This window comes from Ruditapes philippinarum, unplaced genomic scaffold (assembly GCF_026571515.1).
Source record: "Ruditapes philippinarum isolate M1 unplaced genomic scaffold, ASM2657151v2 ctg2724_1_1_1_1, whole genome shotgun sequence".
In the NCBI taxonomy this organism is placed as follows: Eukaryota; Metazoa; Mollusca; class Bivalvia; order Venerida; family Veneridae; genus Ruditapes; species Ruditapes philippinarum.
Window position 1 is genome coordinate 157,793 of NW_026856906.1, and position 17,476 is coordinate 175,268.

A 17,476-nucleotide genomic window follows, 5' to 3' on the forward strand; every position below is an offset into this window, starting at 1 on the left:
TATTTTACTGACACTAGCATTTGAACGCGTGTTTCTGATAGTATTGAATTAAATGGGTTTGAATTATTCCTATAATTTCAGTATTATTATCATTTTATGTATTCAAGATAATTATCGTTTATCTAAACACTGCCGTTTTAAGAAATAAAAGGACTCGATCAAAGATTATGCTTTTTAAAAAAATCTGTTTAAATGACTGGTTGACATTGATAGCTTTCGTTTGAAGTTTATATGTTTATTGAAACACCTGTTTTATGAAAGGTATCCGTGAGAAGGTTCAATAAATATACTTTACCTTTAATAAAGTAAGGTACTAGATAAACTATATAAGGACTAACATTAAAGATTATCTTCTTTAGATAAGATTTACAATTTTCATTTAATATTTAAACAATCGAACCTTAAATTAGTATAGAACATTGTCCAAGCAAATTCATTTGAAAGAAAGTGGATGTAAAAGAGGCAAATGAAATTGCAAAAGAACGCCATAAACGGCAAAATTAAAAATGTTGGTAACTCGGTTTGATTGAACCTGCCCATGGACAAATATTGTTTTGTGCTCGGTACCGTTCACGCTACCTAGCACCGGCTTAATCAGAATATGTTTTGGCGAAATTTTGAATTAAAAAAAAGTTGCAGATTTGCACATCTAAAAGTCAACTTGTTTAAAATTGCCACAGTTTTTTTTTCTCTCTCGTTATTACAGGAAAGAATCATTAAAAACACATGGCCTAAATACGTTTTAAAATGCATTGTAAATGCAATATGCACAGTGTTTGCCAAATCGGTACGTATTCTCATTATAGAAAGGGTCAGAGAAATTAACTCCTCGTTAAATAACCATAACAGATCTTGCATTTTGTTTTAGCGCATTAATTCGCGTGCTATGATGCGCTACCTGCAGACGCAAGGCCTTGTAAAAATCTGAAGAAGTTTTAATAACAATTTTTATGTTGCTATGCCTGTTTCTGATTACTCTAATATGTTAAATGCTAACTTAATAATATTTTCAAAGAATAACCGGCGGATAGTTTATTGTTTTATTTATAGACGAAATATCGTAGGTGAGGACAATTAATGTACACCGGTTGTTCATTGTAATAATTTAATTATATAAGCCAGTTCGATGACGTACATTGTCTGGCGGTTAGGGTAATTTACGCCTTGTATTTACTTCAAAATTTTGCACCATTTATAATTTAATTTCTATGAAAAGATCTTCTCCAAGATAACGAACAAAACAACAATGTTCCCATACTATTACTGCTGTATTTAAGTAATTCAGATTGACAAATAAGTTACAAATTGATCAATTTTTGGTATCCGTTTGCTTACAACACATTTATAGATCTATATCTTAAACGTTCACAGTTGAAAAGTGTCCAATTGTTGGTAATTATACTGAAATCATTTTTGATAAGTTGATTTCAACGTTCGTATACACGCCTGTCGCCTTTGGAGACATCTATCTCAAACAGAATCAAAGTAATTATAAGGAATTTTCACTTTCCTAATCAGAATATTCTGTTACAAGTTTTCGTTCACATCAATTACAAAAGAAACTTCTGTCCCGTCATTTGCATGATAAAAGTCACGGTAAAATAATCTGAATCAGGTTTCTTAGTGCATGTAACACTTTGGCAAACTGGTTGGAACGGTTGCGGTTACATTTATAAACATTTTAGGATTTAATCAAACTAATTTATTCATATACAATACTATTCACTTGTAAATATCTTTTATACAAATCAGTAAATCGGCTTAATGTATATTATCTTAAGGAATGAATTAACGAATGAATTACCAAAACTTCTTTGGGCATTCGTCGTAATCCGTTAAGCAATTAAGAGAGGCTTCGTGTGATATATAATTCCCACAAACCACAGTATTAGTTCAACTAAAGGAGAGAGTATAACACTCCGACATATAATCAGGGTGACTGAACAGTTATGCCCCTTTGACAAAAGTCCATTTAAATGGTCAACAGATTTTATGTCTTTTGTGTTAAAGAATTCAATCATTACAGGATGGTGTCAGTAGAAACCAGTTTTGTAACATTACGTCTCTATGACAGTTACGTAATTGATTTTTGTGGTATTGCAAATTAGTTGATATGTTCATGTACGTGACACATTTATCTGTATTCTAGTCGCCTTCTCCAATCATTTTATTTGCATTGATTGAAAACGCTACAGTATCATTTGTTTTGTAGAGGTTTCAATTAAGAAAAGACTACGATCCTTCAAAGAAACAGTTAAATTATATTACATAATAAAAGATTATATTCTAATTGTTGATGCACATTTTTCTACTTTCAGGCTGTTTACAATTATGCAAAGGTAGCTTGTAAATGTCACGGCGTGTCAGGCTCATGCAGTTTAAAGACGTGTTGGCAACAGCTTCCAACATTCAGAGAGATCGGTGAGCGTCTCAAGGAACGCTATGATGGCGGTGTAGAGGTAAAATTTAACAAGCGAGGAACGAAACTGAAAAGAAAACATAAGAAATATAATAAACCATCAAAAGAAGATTTGATATATTTACAACAATCGCCCGACTATTGTCAGGCAAACAAAGACACTGGTTCACTAGGAACTAAAGGACGTGAATGTAACAAAGGGTCGGACGGTATGGACGGTTGTAATTTAATGTGTTGTGGGCGTGGCTATAATACATTTAAAAAGACACTTGTTGAACGGTGTAACTGTAAATTTGTCTGGTGTTGTCATGTGAAGTGTAAAACTTGTGAAAGTGTTCAAGATATTCACGTGTGTAAGTGATCCATCTAATAAAACAGGATCTATCGAGCGTATTGAAAACACATCATGTTCAGAATGAATGTTATTTAACAACAGAAAGCTTTTGAAACCTTAGAAATGACATGGAGAAAACCATTTTAGAATGAGATAATAACCAAAACACATGGACACCTCATAGACAATAGACGTGTAGTGTGCAGGTCTTGATTTACCCGCACTAATCTTGGATCATTCAGGAACGGAGGGTTGAGTGAGATTTGTCTTTTATATTTATATGCAATGTGATTATATTATATGCAACGTCTGACAGCGCGATTTGTTTGTAATGTGATTTCCATGTAAACATTATAAAACATGAGACCTTACTGTATGGCCAGTTTTTTTTTATTTCACATTTGTGCAATATGTCGATATGTGTAGCGGAAGTGTATCTTCCAGCTCCTAGGACTGTTCCGGTTGTACTGTAGGAGATCCTTTTCTCTGATTAAAGACAACGCTCTGAAATAAGGAACAGTTTGTTAGTGCACGTGAACTCGAACATTTGTTCACGGATTCTCATCGAGTGGAATGAAGATTTTAAACAGAGAACGTTTCTATGGAAACACAATCCAAGAAATGTTGACATTATCTCGTAGTTTCGGAACTGTTCCCTTAGGAATATGTACAGGCGAGAGTCGTTCCTTCTTTTTTATAATTTCGACATGAAAAGGAAAGGCACGTTATCCGCGTTACAGCAGAAGAGAGTTAGTCCCCTTTATACAAAGATGACGGGTAGACATTGCCTACCCCTGAACTGAATATGTATATGAAATTGTATGTGTTTTACAAAAACAGTTAAAACACCAAAGATCTGGTTGCACTAAGTGTGATTATAAAAAGCAACAGATCTTTTATTCTTATACTGTAATTTTTATATTAGATTATGATATTTATGTCTCAGAAATTTTGTTTTTATATCTGAAAAGAATTGTAAATAGTGATGTAAAAAGTGTATATATATATACTGTGAAGAGTTTTACAATTTTTTATCGTTGTTATATCAGTATATATTAAAATGTTTCGTGTTCAAACTAAAAATCATATTATAAAACAGGGTCAAATACTTAGAAAACGTGTTATGATACTGATCATCTAGGTGTGAGGGTCAGATATGATCGTTTCATTTTCTCAAATTTCGCTGAACGAATAAATGTTGTTTTATTATTATTAATTCATTTTTTTTTTCATTCCAAACCAAATTTCGCAAAAAAATCTTCGCTGATAAAAATAAATAGATTTTTGAAGTAACAAAAAAATAACAGAAATTAGGTATATCTAAAACATCAACTGGTAAATATGTATGTATACCAATATGGAAGTGAATGGTATTTTTACAATGTTACCATGGAAACAAAGAAGAGAAACGTCATCAATCTCGATTTTGTTTTGTTTTGTTTTTGTTTATACGACTTACTTTGGCATATACCTCACAATTTAATGTATTCAGACAGGGTCTGTCCAATAGATTTTTTTCTATGTGAAAGCACCTTATTCTGACAAACTAGATGATAAGTATTGTTGTAGATATAGCTATAGTGACGTCATCTTTAGCGTGATTACGTCATGCGCGGTACATGCATCTCTTCTATTATCATCATTTCCGGAAAAAAAAACACCATAAGATCATGCTGAAAAAATTATCTTGACAAGGTTAGTGAAACAAACAATTTTGCTTAAAAAGAACAACACGTTTTTTTTAAAACACCATTTATATTAATTGATTTTGATATGAATGAATAAAATGAAAATACTTACGTGTAATCATGTTTTTGATTATATGTCTCAAAAACTTTCGTATCTCATTTAGAAAAAAAGACCACGAACATTTCTTTTCTGTAATTTTATCTGCCATATCATTTTTGTAATTTCAATTACATTTTTTTCTCATGAATATTTGAAAAAAAAACTAAACTTAATTACATCAACACATTAGTTCTCTAAATATAGATATAAAAATTTCACACAACGAAAGTTTTGTAAAGGAAAAAAATAACATACAGAGAATAAAAAAAAGATATAAGAAAAATAATATCTTGATAAAATTGTTGACCAATCAAGATTTTGGTAAAAATTAATAAAGAAAACAGCATGAAAATATTTGTGAGTGTATAAACATATTTCGAATTCTTTTCTTTTATTTTCGATGTTATAGCTATTAGTTTTGTAATTACATTTTGTATTTAATATTTATTGCGTCCTCCATCAATATTCATCAACTTTTCATCAACTAGAAAAAATCATGGGTTATTTATTACATTTTTTTTCTTTTGAAAACGAAAACTGTTGCTTTGTAGAACGATGTGGTTGAATTAAGAAATAAACGATAACTATTTTTTGGCTTTAAAATATGATTCAAGATGAAAACAAGAAATTTAGTAAAACCGTACCCGGTCTCTAAGTTCACTTATTTAAATAAGCCTTTATTTTTTTGATAACAAAAATCAACTTGTTAAAAAGAAGTTCAACATTTATAGAATTCACATATCATTTTTATCATTTGTTACAGCGTCAAATGTTTGTTATTTTTGTTTTGGTGATAAATTTATTTCTATTTCTAATTTTGTTTATAAAAAAAATAATTGGCCCATAAATACTTACATTGCACTTCAATAAAAAATAAAAAAAATAACATGTATATTGTTTTTGTTATATTTTCAGACAGACATAGCTATTTGTCGTTTCGGGAAGGTTTTGTTTTATCTGTGTAATCACAGCTTTAATTAAAGTCATGGTATAATCATGGACTGCGTTTAATAGAAAGTCCTAGGTGTATCCTAAGTCCTAGGACATAAAACCCACTTTAGGACTAACTTAAGACCGATTCAATAAACTGTTTTATCTTCAATCAAATACTGTAGATTATAAATGAATTCAGTATCGTAAGAAAATTTAAGAAATACAATGACATACCCTTTTATTCGCAATGTGTAAATGCCCATCAGCATTGCTATACATAAATTAAAAGAATCATAAACATAGGAGTCATAAGTGAGAACATTCTATGAAACTCAGCCCTGTATTTCAAATATAACTCAGAAGAAACATCAAATCATCACTAAATACAGTGCCATGTCGTACCGTTCCGACTGAGACGTACAATGCCGCACAATACCTTATCCGATTTCTCTTTCCTATGATGGTTCCCATCCAAGATGGTTGACCATAACTTTATGGAAGTTCGCATGTGTCACATTCATGATATGTTGTAGCTTAACACCGTTTCTAATGATGGCAATAAGAAAACCCAGAAATGATACTGAAGATGAAAATGATTTTATTACACTTACCTGAAGTCCTGGTATATCAATTAATACTGTTATTATAAGCCATGGTTTATCAATGGACTCCGTTATAATAAGACATAAGTTACAATAATGGACTCTAAATTATTATAAGTCATGGTTTATTGATGTAGTAAGGAACATATATCAATGAACGTTGGTATTTCAAGACATGGTATGCAAATACAAACTATTTTTTAAGACATGGTATATAAATGGAAACTGTAATGTACGTATATATGCTATAACAATAGACACTGTTATTCAAAGGTATATCAATGTTATATCAAGACATAGTGTATTAATGGGCACTACTATTTTAATTAAGACATTATGTCAAATTGCGTTGTTTTAAGACATGACATATAAGACATAACTTATTAATGACATCTGTTATATTAATAGTTATGTTATAAACAATAAACACTGTTATGTTAAGATATAATAATATATCGATGGACCTGAATTACCGAAAACATTAAGTAGTCACTAATAGTTTCTGTTTTAATTATCCATTGACTCATACTATAATACATCTATCAATTTAGTTAAACGTACAATGTGCACGTAAGAGCGCTTACTTCAGTACATACAATATACAGTTTTTTTTCCATGTTAAATTAATTGAATGTTAAATGTGAAAATATAGTTGATAACTTCTAGTTAACCATAGACTATTATTTTTATTGTTTTCGCTAGTTTTTGTGACGTACTTAACGGTAATAACAATTCAATTTCAAAACACTTATCCTTAGATCTTGTTTTCATATATCTGAAACATCGAGTTCCAGTACTAAAACCAAAGATTGGAATTACTTTGGTTACATTTCGGAATATATTATAATTCAACTCATGAGGCGGAATAAAACGTGCACAGTTATATAAAATAACAATAAAAATGTAATACAATTTAAAATATATAATTGAAATAATTATGGTAGATAGTATCTTATATTGTTGTACTAAATAAACCTTTAAAAGATGCCGCAATATTTGTTACACACACTGTACCGCACGTGTGGCGCTGGCACTTGTGTCTAGTTGGACTTTATTAATTGGCTTTTTAGGCACATCATCGAAATGTTAAATAGATATGGCGGCTTTCCAGTTTTACTTGTGGAGAAAGACCACAAGTGCCTCTTCAAAGCAAGCGGTCACCGATGGAATGGACTCATGACTTTCCAAAAGCTATACCTTAGAAGAATATGAAAGATGCAAAAAATTCTTTAAAAGGTTTGGTCACACACCGATGAGTGGCATTGATTCTATTATAGCGTGCTCAACCTAAGGTCATTCTTGCTATTACAAATTTTACTTGCGGTCAAAACATATCATACTGTTTATATAGTTTTAAGTGTCGCGTGATATCCAGACAGACAGGTATGTCACGTGTTCACGTGTACGTGGTAACGTGTATAGGCAAACAATTAAAAAAAGAAAATACTATACGAGTATGTTCGTGTATACAAGTAACTAAATATTCCAGTGACTCACCACAAAATGCTTAAAGAACAAGGTGTTTAATCAGGATTCGATCGTTATAGACGGGTTATAGAAATAAAATAAAATAGCTTCGAGGAAATACCTTTAACAGAATCTTACGTACATGCCAGGAAAACACTATCAAACAATCAGAAATGTTAATCTTTATATTCAAAACTGTTGAAAATTACTTAATACTTTATCCGCCTAAATATCAAATTTTGAACTTACAGTTGAAGCATAATGTGTAACACGATGATTAGAAAATGTCTATAATAAATGTTATAATAGAAGAGCATGTTTTAATGGTATAGTATTTTAGCGGAGTGTGTTAGAGGACAGTAACTTTTCATTAAAGGTCTTTAATAACCTTCAATGTCCATTGTGTCACAGAAAGGCTTCCATTTCTTTTTTATTTCTTAAAATCGTTTTTTAATAGTTTCCAACAAGTTACCAATTGGTCAATTAACTTCACTATCTATTTCTTCTGTTAGTTTTTTTGTTTTTGGCAATTAATACATTAATAGTGATTTAGTATTTTGTATGGAAGTCAAAATGCTACTTTGTTTTGCATTTTGCTACTTTTATCACATATTCCTTTACATTAAGCGCTATTTTCTTCAGGTAACAAACATCTTATATGCTCTGAAACCATTATTTAAACGTTATAAAATTCATGTTTTACCTGTTTAAAGAAGTAAATATCTATTCATTTCTGAGACATAATGCGCCTTTAAATTATGAAATCATTTTGTATATAAATAACATGTTTAATACATGTACGTAAGTACGTATTATATTGGCCAAGTTAAAGGACAAAATTTATAAAAAAAAAAAAAAAAGAGAGAAAAAAAGAAAACTATAGGAATGACAGGAATCCGTTTGAAAGAATTGGCATTTAATTGTTTAAATTGTTTAGCTCGAAGCAAACTCACTTGCGGCCAAAAATACTGCTTTGTTGCTATATTTTTCTGACACAGTCCATCAGGAGAATTGTTTCAACTATATCTTCATGGTAAGTTAGTAAGACTAAAATGAAATGGATACTTAACACGGTAAAAATGAAAATGTGAAGGCTCTGTTGGCATGTTCATGTGAAAAAAGTCTATTTCCTTATTTCTCAAGAAAGGCACAAGTTGAAATACATAGGCTCCCAAGAAAGGTAAAGTGATCCTAATTAGGAGGTGCTTGTAACCGTAAGACATGGGACACATTACATTCTATAGACCTGCTACACATGGTTCAGTGAATTGGTTTATTGACTGTGGATGTATAGTACCGTCCACTGGCTTCAATCCGCACCCTGACGAGCATGTAGTTTAAGACGTTGCTATGATGACATATGCCGTGTTTATTGTCTGTCAAGGCTTCATCAAGCCGAGTCTACAAGTCAGATATACTGCCTTTGATACAATTTCTCTCAAAAGATCTCCCGATCTAAGAATTTATCAATTTGTCTGTAATGACGGGTTCACCAGGAAAATATTTCTAATCCACTGTTAAACATCAAAACAATTGTATGACAGAAAATAAACAACATTATATATCATCATCAAAGACAAATGATAATAATGCAAGATGTAGTTTATTTATGTCGTAAAATTGTTTTACGCACGAGGACATGAAGTTCAAGTCTATGATATAAATTCTTAACTTGCTTGTTGCTATGCCAAAAACTCTACCGGTGTTACTGATATCAGGACACTTGACAGCTTGGCACCTCCAAATCTAGAATAAAAATCCAGACCAAACATACTTGTAACATGTTTAACAAGATGTAGCACAACAATTGAGTAAATATCACACATTCAGCACACGTAACAATAATAAAATTGACTTTAGATGAAAATAAAAACAGTGCATTAAAGACTTCGTGTCGAATAATTTAAGCCGCTCAATTAAAAAATGCCCTTTACTGACAATTTTCCTTACACGACAAATAATTTGTTCTTAACTAACAAATTGCCCTTCACTGACAAAAAATTTGCCCTTCACAGACAAAAATTTTGCCCTATACTGACTTACTGACTTACATTTTGCCCTTCACTAACAAACATTTTCTATTTACAAACAAACAAAATTACCATCACTGATTATTGAGATGGTGGTGTGATTACTGGAGAGCGGCTAATTCTTACATTTTGTGTAAGCTTCTAGCTTTATAAACATAAGACCGTTGGTCTTGCTCTGGTCACCTTTTGCTGGGTGTTCATCTGTAAGTAGGGAGTTTACAAAACAAGGCATAGATAACTGGACCACTTTGTTTTCAATGTTACTGACTAAATTACAAGAACATATTTTGGAAGGTTTTCGAAATCACAACTTGTGTTTTTTCGGTATGAACGGGCAATTGTTTATTGTCCAGAAATTATGTGGTAATTTCATGTTTTAATGCAGGCTAGATTACTTGAGGTCGACCTATTCTACATAAAAGGGGAACACACAAATTTAGACCAAATAACCTGCATAATGTAAGTGTGAAAGCATTTCGTCCTGAACTTGTCTACGTATCCTGTATGAACCCTACACACTTATCAAACATTATTCAAGTTAAATTAAGATTAATTTGTTATTTTACTTTTTTTGAAGCCTGTTTTGTAAAGTCTGATTTTTGTACTTTAGTGCATCTATACTGTTTTGAGGCAACCCAGTGTATGGTTATATAACAATATTGACAAGATCAATCGGATGCCGTCATTCTAACCAGAAATTTGTAATATAAAATGCCGGGTAAATCAGTGTATGATGTAATTATAAATAATACTGTAAACATACAGTGTGAAGATACAAAATGAAACAATTATAAGACACTTTTATAAATAAACTATATGTAATATAGCATTTATTTCAATATTTCAAACTAATCAGATTATAGTTCAGATCTTTTTGTGTCCTTAAAAGACCCATTATGCCAAAGAAATGCTTTTATTTTTATTTCTGGAAAGCTTTTTGCTTTTCGTTTCCTGTTCTAGTTTTCAAAAGGCTACTCACTGGCCAATCACATGGATCAAATTTGACACCTGTTGCTTTCTGAATGGGAGTAAGTTCAGTTATATAGTGATTTAGTATTTTGAATGGTAGTCAAAATATTACATGTTGTAGTTTGTTTACATTTTGCTACTTTTATGATAAATGATTTGACATTTAGCTCTACGTTTTTAATTTCACATCTAGAGGTAATAAGTATCTAATATGCTTTAAAACCATTATTTAAACATTTTAAAACTACTGTTTCACCTTCCTAAGTAAGGAACAGTTTATTCGTTTCTGAAGCATAATAAGACTTTGAACCTATTGAAGAAGTTTATAAATTTTGATAATTTATGAGATAAGACAAGTGCATCATATATTAGTCATCACTCTTTGGTAAACAATTCATCAAATGTATTTTGCAATAACTAAATTGGCCCATAAAATGGAAGTAATGAAGCAAACATCTTACATTATTATTATTTCTATTTCATTATTTATATATAATGTTATTACGTTATGAATCAATGTGATATTTTGACAAGTAATTTGTACTTTTCACTTTTTTTATCGCTGGAATTTTACAAAGTGATAGATATTAAGGCATTGTTATTAATATCAATAGTATGGAAACAGTCAGAATGGTACAACAAACTGTATTTCGTAATGGTAATTACAATCACAGATGCTGTATCCGGGTACTATTACAGTTTTAAATCAGAAAACGAGACTATGGAGTAGACATAAAAATAACAGAAAGTGGGTTTATACATTCATGATCTGAGACAGGAAAAAAGTTCTTATTACAGAAATAAATGACATAACATTGTTTTAATTCAGCTTAATTACATGCAGTTTGTTCACTATGAAAGTTTTTAATATCCGCATTGTACTATAAGATAACTACAGCATGCAATTTGGTTCTCTAAAATGCATTTTCTAATACGTTTTGGATAAATATAAACGTAGGCAAAAAGAAATTGTAAATATCAAACGAACTCTTCAATCTTCTAGCTAGAATCGTGTAGTTAATGGAAATAAAAATGAAACATATTGCTTCTGGTCAGTAATTAAAACCTAATTTATAACAGTGAGGATAATAACTCGTGAAGAATGTGTGCCAATTACGTACTGTAAACGTGATTATTACAGAAGTTAATTAAATGTGTGTAGTTCTTATCTATTTATAGTTGCAACTTAATTGAATGGCGCACATACGCAAGAAAAGTCTTTAAAATCTCTTGCTAGACCCTGTTTGCCTCTAAAAGAATATTCCTTTTTAAGTTAGCCTAGCAACAAAGAAATAAAAAGTCGGACTGGTGTTAACATGAGACCAGAAATCAGTTTGATTTTTATTCATGTACTTTTCCGTAACAGTACGTTAGTTATATACCAACACGGAATTTTTAAACAAAAATTGTTTGGTTGTATGCGAAACATGGAGTTTCCAAACAAAAATTGTGTAGTTGTAAGCGAAACACGGAGTTTCCAAACACAAGTTGTTAAGTTGTTAGGGACGACTTATCTGATTTTGTCTCACAAAAAAGCACAACAAAACAAAACACATTTATCATCTGTTTGGTGTATTGACATAAGCCAAGTACATGTATTTCAAAGAACGTATGACAGTTAAATACCCGCAGCTAGTGTCCCCTCCATATCAAATTGTTGCAGCCATCTGAATGAAAATTTGCAGAATTAGGAAAACTGGTCAATGCATTTTGCTTTACTTCACAAATTTTCGCATGGAAGAAAAATACTCTGGGTGCTCAGACAAATAGTTGCAATTACTGGCCAATATGACCTGATAGTCATTGTTAAAAATGAGTTGCTTTGGCTTTGCATAGATTCTATCTAATTTTTTGAATATTTATACCCCTGTTCGAAATTAATTTTTATTACCCTTACTTTTTTATGTGAATTTCCTACAGGCCAATGGGAGTTATTTTTGCTGTTAATTCAAGTGTATCATGTGACAAAAAATGTTTTAACAATAAAAATCTGAAAAAATAAAAAGCTATTGAAACAGTGTCCCGGTGAAGAACCGTAAGTATTTGTTCGGGTTAATTAGATAAATGACACATAGATTTGTGATCCTTAGTAGGAGATGCTTGTAACCGCAAGACATGAGACATATCCGTGCCTGTTAGACATGGTTCAGTGATTTCGTTTATCGATAGTGAATGTATGGTACCGTCCACCAATCTCAACCCGCACCCTGACGATCATGTAGTTTAAGACGTTGCTATGATGACATATGCGGTGTTTATTGTCTGTCAAGGCTTCATCAAACCGAGTCTACCAGTTCAGATATACAGCCTTTTGAATTCAACTTCTCTCCAAAAGATCTCCCGATCTAAGAATTTATTCAATTTGTCTGTAATGACGATTTCACCAAGAAAATATTTCTTAATCCACTGTTAAACATCAACACAATTGTATAACAGAAAATAAACAAACATTATATATATTTATCATCAAAAGACAAATGATAATAATGCACGCTGTAGTTGATTTATGTCGTAAAAATTGTTTTTACGCACGAGGAACATGAAGTTTCAAGACTAATGATATATAAATTCTTAACTTGCTTGTTGCTATGCCAAAACTGTTCTGGCGTTTACTGATAGCAGGTCTCTTTGACAGCGTGGCACCTCCAAATCTAGAATAAAAATCCAGGGCCAAACATTACTTTGGTTAAAAATGGGTTTTAAAAAGATGAAACAAACCCGTTTTAGTAAAATTTTTTGTAAAATCAGCACGCGTAACAATAATAAAATTAACTTTAAATGAAAATGAAAACAGTGCATTAAAGACTTCGTGTCGAATAATTGAAGCCGCTCAGTTTAAAATGCCCTTTACTGACAAACAATTTTCCCTTTACTGACAAACAATTTTCCCTTCACTGACAAACAGTTTGCCCTTTACTAACAAACAATTTTCCCTTCACTGACAAACAATTTGCCCTTTACTAACAAACAATTTTCCCTTCACTGACAAACAATTTGCCCTTTACTAACAAACAATTTTCCCTTTACTGACAAACAATTTTCCCTTCACTGACAAACAGTTTGCCCTTTACTAACAAACAATTTTCCCTTCACTGACAAACAATTTGCCCTTTACTAACAAACAATTTTCCCTTCACTGACAAACAAATTGCCCTTTACTGACAAACAATTTACCCTTTACTGACTAACAATTTGCCCTTCACTGACAAACATTTGCCCTTCACTTACAAACAATTTGCTTTATACTGACTTACATTTTGCCCTTCACTAACAAACAGCTTTCCATTTATAAACAAACAAAATTACCATAACTGATTATTGAGATGGTGGTGTGATTACTGTGAGCGGTTAATTCTTACATTTTGTGTAAGCTTCTAGCTTTATAAACATAAGACCGTTGGTTTTGCTCTGATCACCTTTTGCAGGGTGTTAATCTGTAAGTAGGGATTGAAAATAACGATGTTTACAAACAAGGCATAGATAACTGGACCACTTTGTTTTCAGTGTAACTGACTAAATTACAAGAACATATTTTGGAAGGTTTTCGAAATCACAACTTATGTTTTTCAGTATGAACGGGCAATTGTTTATTGTCCAGAAATTATTAGGTAATTTCATGTTTTTATGCAAGCTAGATTACTTGAAGTCGATCTATTCTACATAAAAGGTGAACATGCAAATTTAGACCAAATAATCTGCATAATGTAAGTGTGAAAACATTTCGTCCTGAACATTTCTGCACATCCTGTATGAACCCTACACACTTATCAAACATTATACAAGTTAAATTAAGATTAATTTTGTTATTTTACTTTTTTGAAGTCTGTTTTGTAAAGTCTAATTTTTGTACTTTAGTGCATCTATACTGTTTTGAGGCAACCCAGTGTATGGTTATATAACAATATTGACAAGGTAAATCGGGTGTCGTCATTCTAACCAGAAATTTGTAATATAAGATGCCGGGTAAATCAGTGTATGACATAATTATAAATAATACTGTAAACATTATTATAATGAGGAGATACAAAATGAAACAATTATGAGATACTTTTATAAGCTGTAAGTAATATAGCATTTATTTGTTTACAACATCATTATTTTAAACCAATCAGATTGTAGAAAAGATCTTTTATGTTATTTAGGAGCTAGACTTGAAATATTAGACTGGTATTTTAAACCTATGAAAAAGTTTATAAATTTTGATAATTTTATGAGATAAGACAAGTGCAACCTGTATTAGTCATCACTGTTTGGGAAACAATTCATCAAATGTTATTTTGCAATAACTAAATTGGCCCATAAAATGGAAGTAATGAAGCAAGCATCTTACATTATTATTATTTGTATTTCATTATTTGTATATAGTGTTATAATGTTATGAATCAATATAGACCTTCATATGATATTTTGACAAGTACTTTCACTCTTTTATCGCTAGAATTTTACAAAAAGTGTTAGATATTAAGTCAATTTTATTAATATCAATAGTATAGAAACAGTCAGAATGGTACAACAAACTGTATTTCGTAATGCTAATTACAATCACAGATGCTGTATCCGGGTACTATTACAGTTTTAAATCAGAAAACGAGGCTCTGGAGTAGACATAAAAATAACAGACAGCGGGTTTATACATTCTTGATCTGAGACAGAAAAAAGTTCTTATTACAGAAATTAATGACATAACATTGTTTTAAGACACAAACACCTAATGCGCTCCGGGCTTAATTCTGTGCAGTTTGTTTACTATGAACGTTTTCAATATCCGCATTGTACTATTAGATCATGGCCTACAGCATGCAATTTGGTTCTCTTTTTGCATGCTTTTAGTTAATATTATTCCAAACTAAAATGCATTTTCTAACACGTTTTGAATAAATATAAACGTATAGGTAAAAAGAAATTGTAAATATCAAACGAACTCTTCAATCTTCTAGCCTAGAATCGTGTAGTGAATGGAAATAAAAATGAAACATATTGCTTCTGGTCAGTAATTAAAAAACCTAATTTATATAACTGTGATGATAATAACTCATGAAGAATGTGTGCCAAATACGTCACAGTCACGTACTGGAAACGTGATTATTACAGAAGATAATTAAATGTATATAGTTCTTATCTATTTATAGTTGCAAACTTTAATTGAATTGTGTACTTTACGCAAAAAAAATCTCTTGCTAGACCCAGTTTGCCCCTAAAAAAGAATATTCTTTTTTTAAGTTAGTCCAGCAACAAAGAAATGAAAAGTCGGGCTCGTGTTTACATGAGACCAGAAATTAGTTTGATTTTTTATTTTTGTACTTTTCCCGACAGTAAGTTAGTTATATACCAACACGGAGTTTCTAAACAAAAACTGTTTAGTTGTTAGCGAAAGACGGAGTTTCCAAACCAAAATTGTTTAGTTGTTAGCAGAACACGAAGTTTCCAAACTAAAATTATTTAGTTGTTAGCGAAACACGAAGTTTCCAAACTAAAAATATTTACTTGTTAGCAAACACGGAGTTTCCAAACCAAAATTGTTTGGTTGTTAGCGAAACATGAAGTTTCCAAACATAAATTGTTTAGTTGTAAGCGAAACACGAAGTTTCCAAACAAAAATTGTTTAGTTGTTAGCGAAACACGGAGTTTCCAAACAAAAATTGTTTATTTGTTAGCGAAACACGGAGTTTCCAAACAAAAATTGTTTAGTTGTTAGCGATGACTTACCTGATTTTGTCTACATTTTTTCTCACAAAAAAACATCAACAAAACAAAACACATTTAGCATCATTTACAGGATAAATGGAGTTTGATGTATTAACTTAAGCCATGTATTCCAAAATCCGTACGACAGTAAAATACCCGCAGCTAGTATCCCCTCCATATCAAAATGATACAGCCATCTGAATGAAAATTTGCAGAATTAGGAAATCTGGAACACGTATTTGGCTTTACTTCACAAATTTTCGCATGGAAGAAATATTGGGTGCGCAGAGAATAGTTGCACTCACTGGCCAATATGACCTGATAATTCGTGTCATTGTAATATATGAGTATGCTTTGGCTTTGCATATATATTCTTTCTAATTTTTAAATATTTATACGCACTGTTCGAATTTTTAATTACTCCTTCCTTTTTAATGTTAATTTCCTACAGGCCAATGAGAGTTATTTTTGCTGTTAATTCAAGTGTACCATATGTGACTGAATTTTTTTTACTGTTACATTGGCACAGCAAAAATCTGAAAATAAAACAGTTATAGAAACAGTGTGCCAACGAAGTACAGTAAGTATTTGTTCGATGTAATAAAACAAATAACTATAGAAGCAGTGTCCCAATGAAGTATTTGTTCGGGGTAATATGGCTATGTTCATGGACATGTAGTCACTTTACTTTTTCCCATTTATTATATTTTATTTTTGTTGCCTTATGATAATATTTAACTAAGAATGGTGGAAGTCAATATAATTAGAGAAAATAGTTAATAAGACATGAAACAATTAGTTCAGACGTAGCTGATAATAATGTACTGTAGTATGAATAATTTGTAAAATTAGAAATCTTTAATTAATCTGTTACAAGCCTTTATGTCGGAATGATTTCCTGTCTTGAAGACAATCTTGATAGACTGTACGTCGGATAGAGTATACTGTTTAAAGCAACTATGTCGTAAACTCACGCGCAGCTCGGAAAGGGTATCTTCATGTATGTGTACATGCAGTTCCGGCAAAATTCCTTTCAGTTTGATAAAAAAATATCAGTTGTGAATTCATATTCAAATTCCACCATTTCATACTCTGCTTTAGTCGATGCTAGCGGGCGTGTGCGGTAGCTTGCACATTCTTGCACCGCCCATAAACACGCTCAATCAAACCGAGCCTGCAACATTTTAAACTTTGTCGCTTTGAACGTTCTTTAGAGATTCCTATATTTTCTAAGTACAAGATATTATAA

The 17,476-nt window shown here is 31.3% G+C and overlaps 1 protein-coding gene across 2 annotated transcripts in view; it reads left to right on the top strand.

Moving 5' to 3' along the window:
* LOC132748104 (protein Wnt-5a-like) overlaps positions 1-5,433 on the top strand; it is a 40,958-nt gene extending 35,525 nt beyond the window's left edge. For both annotated transcript variants that reach the window (XM_060737655.1, XM_060737654.1), the window contains one exon: positions 2,319-5,433. In XM_060737655.1, coding sequence (XP_060593638.1) covers positions 2,319-2,780 — 462 coding nt within the window. In that variant the 3' untranslated portion in view covers positions 2,781-5,433. The remainder of the gene's footprint in view (positions 1-2,318) is intronic.
* The last annotated feature ends 12,043 nt before the right edge of the window (positions 5,434-17,476 follow it).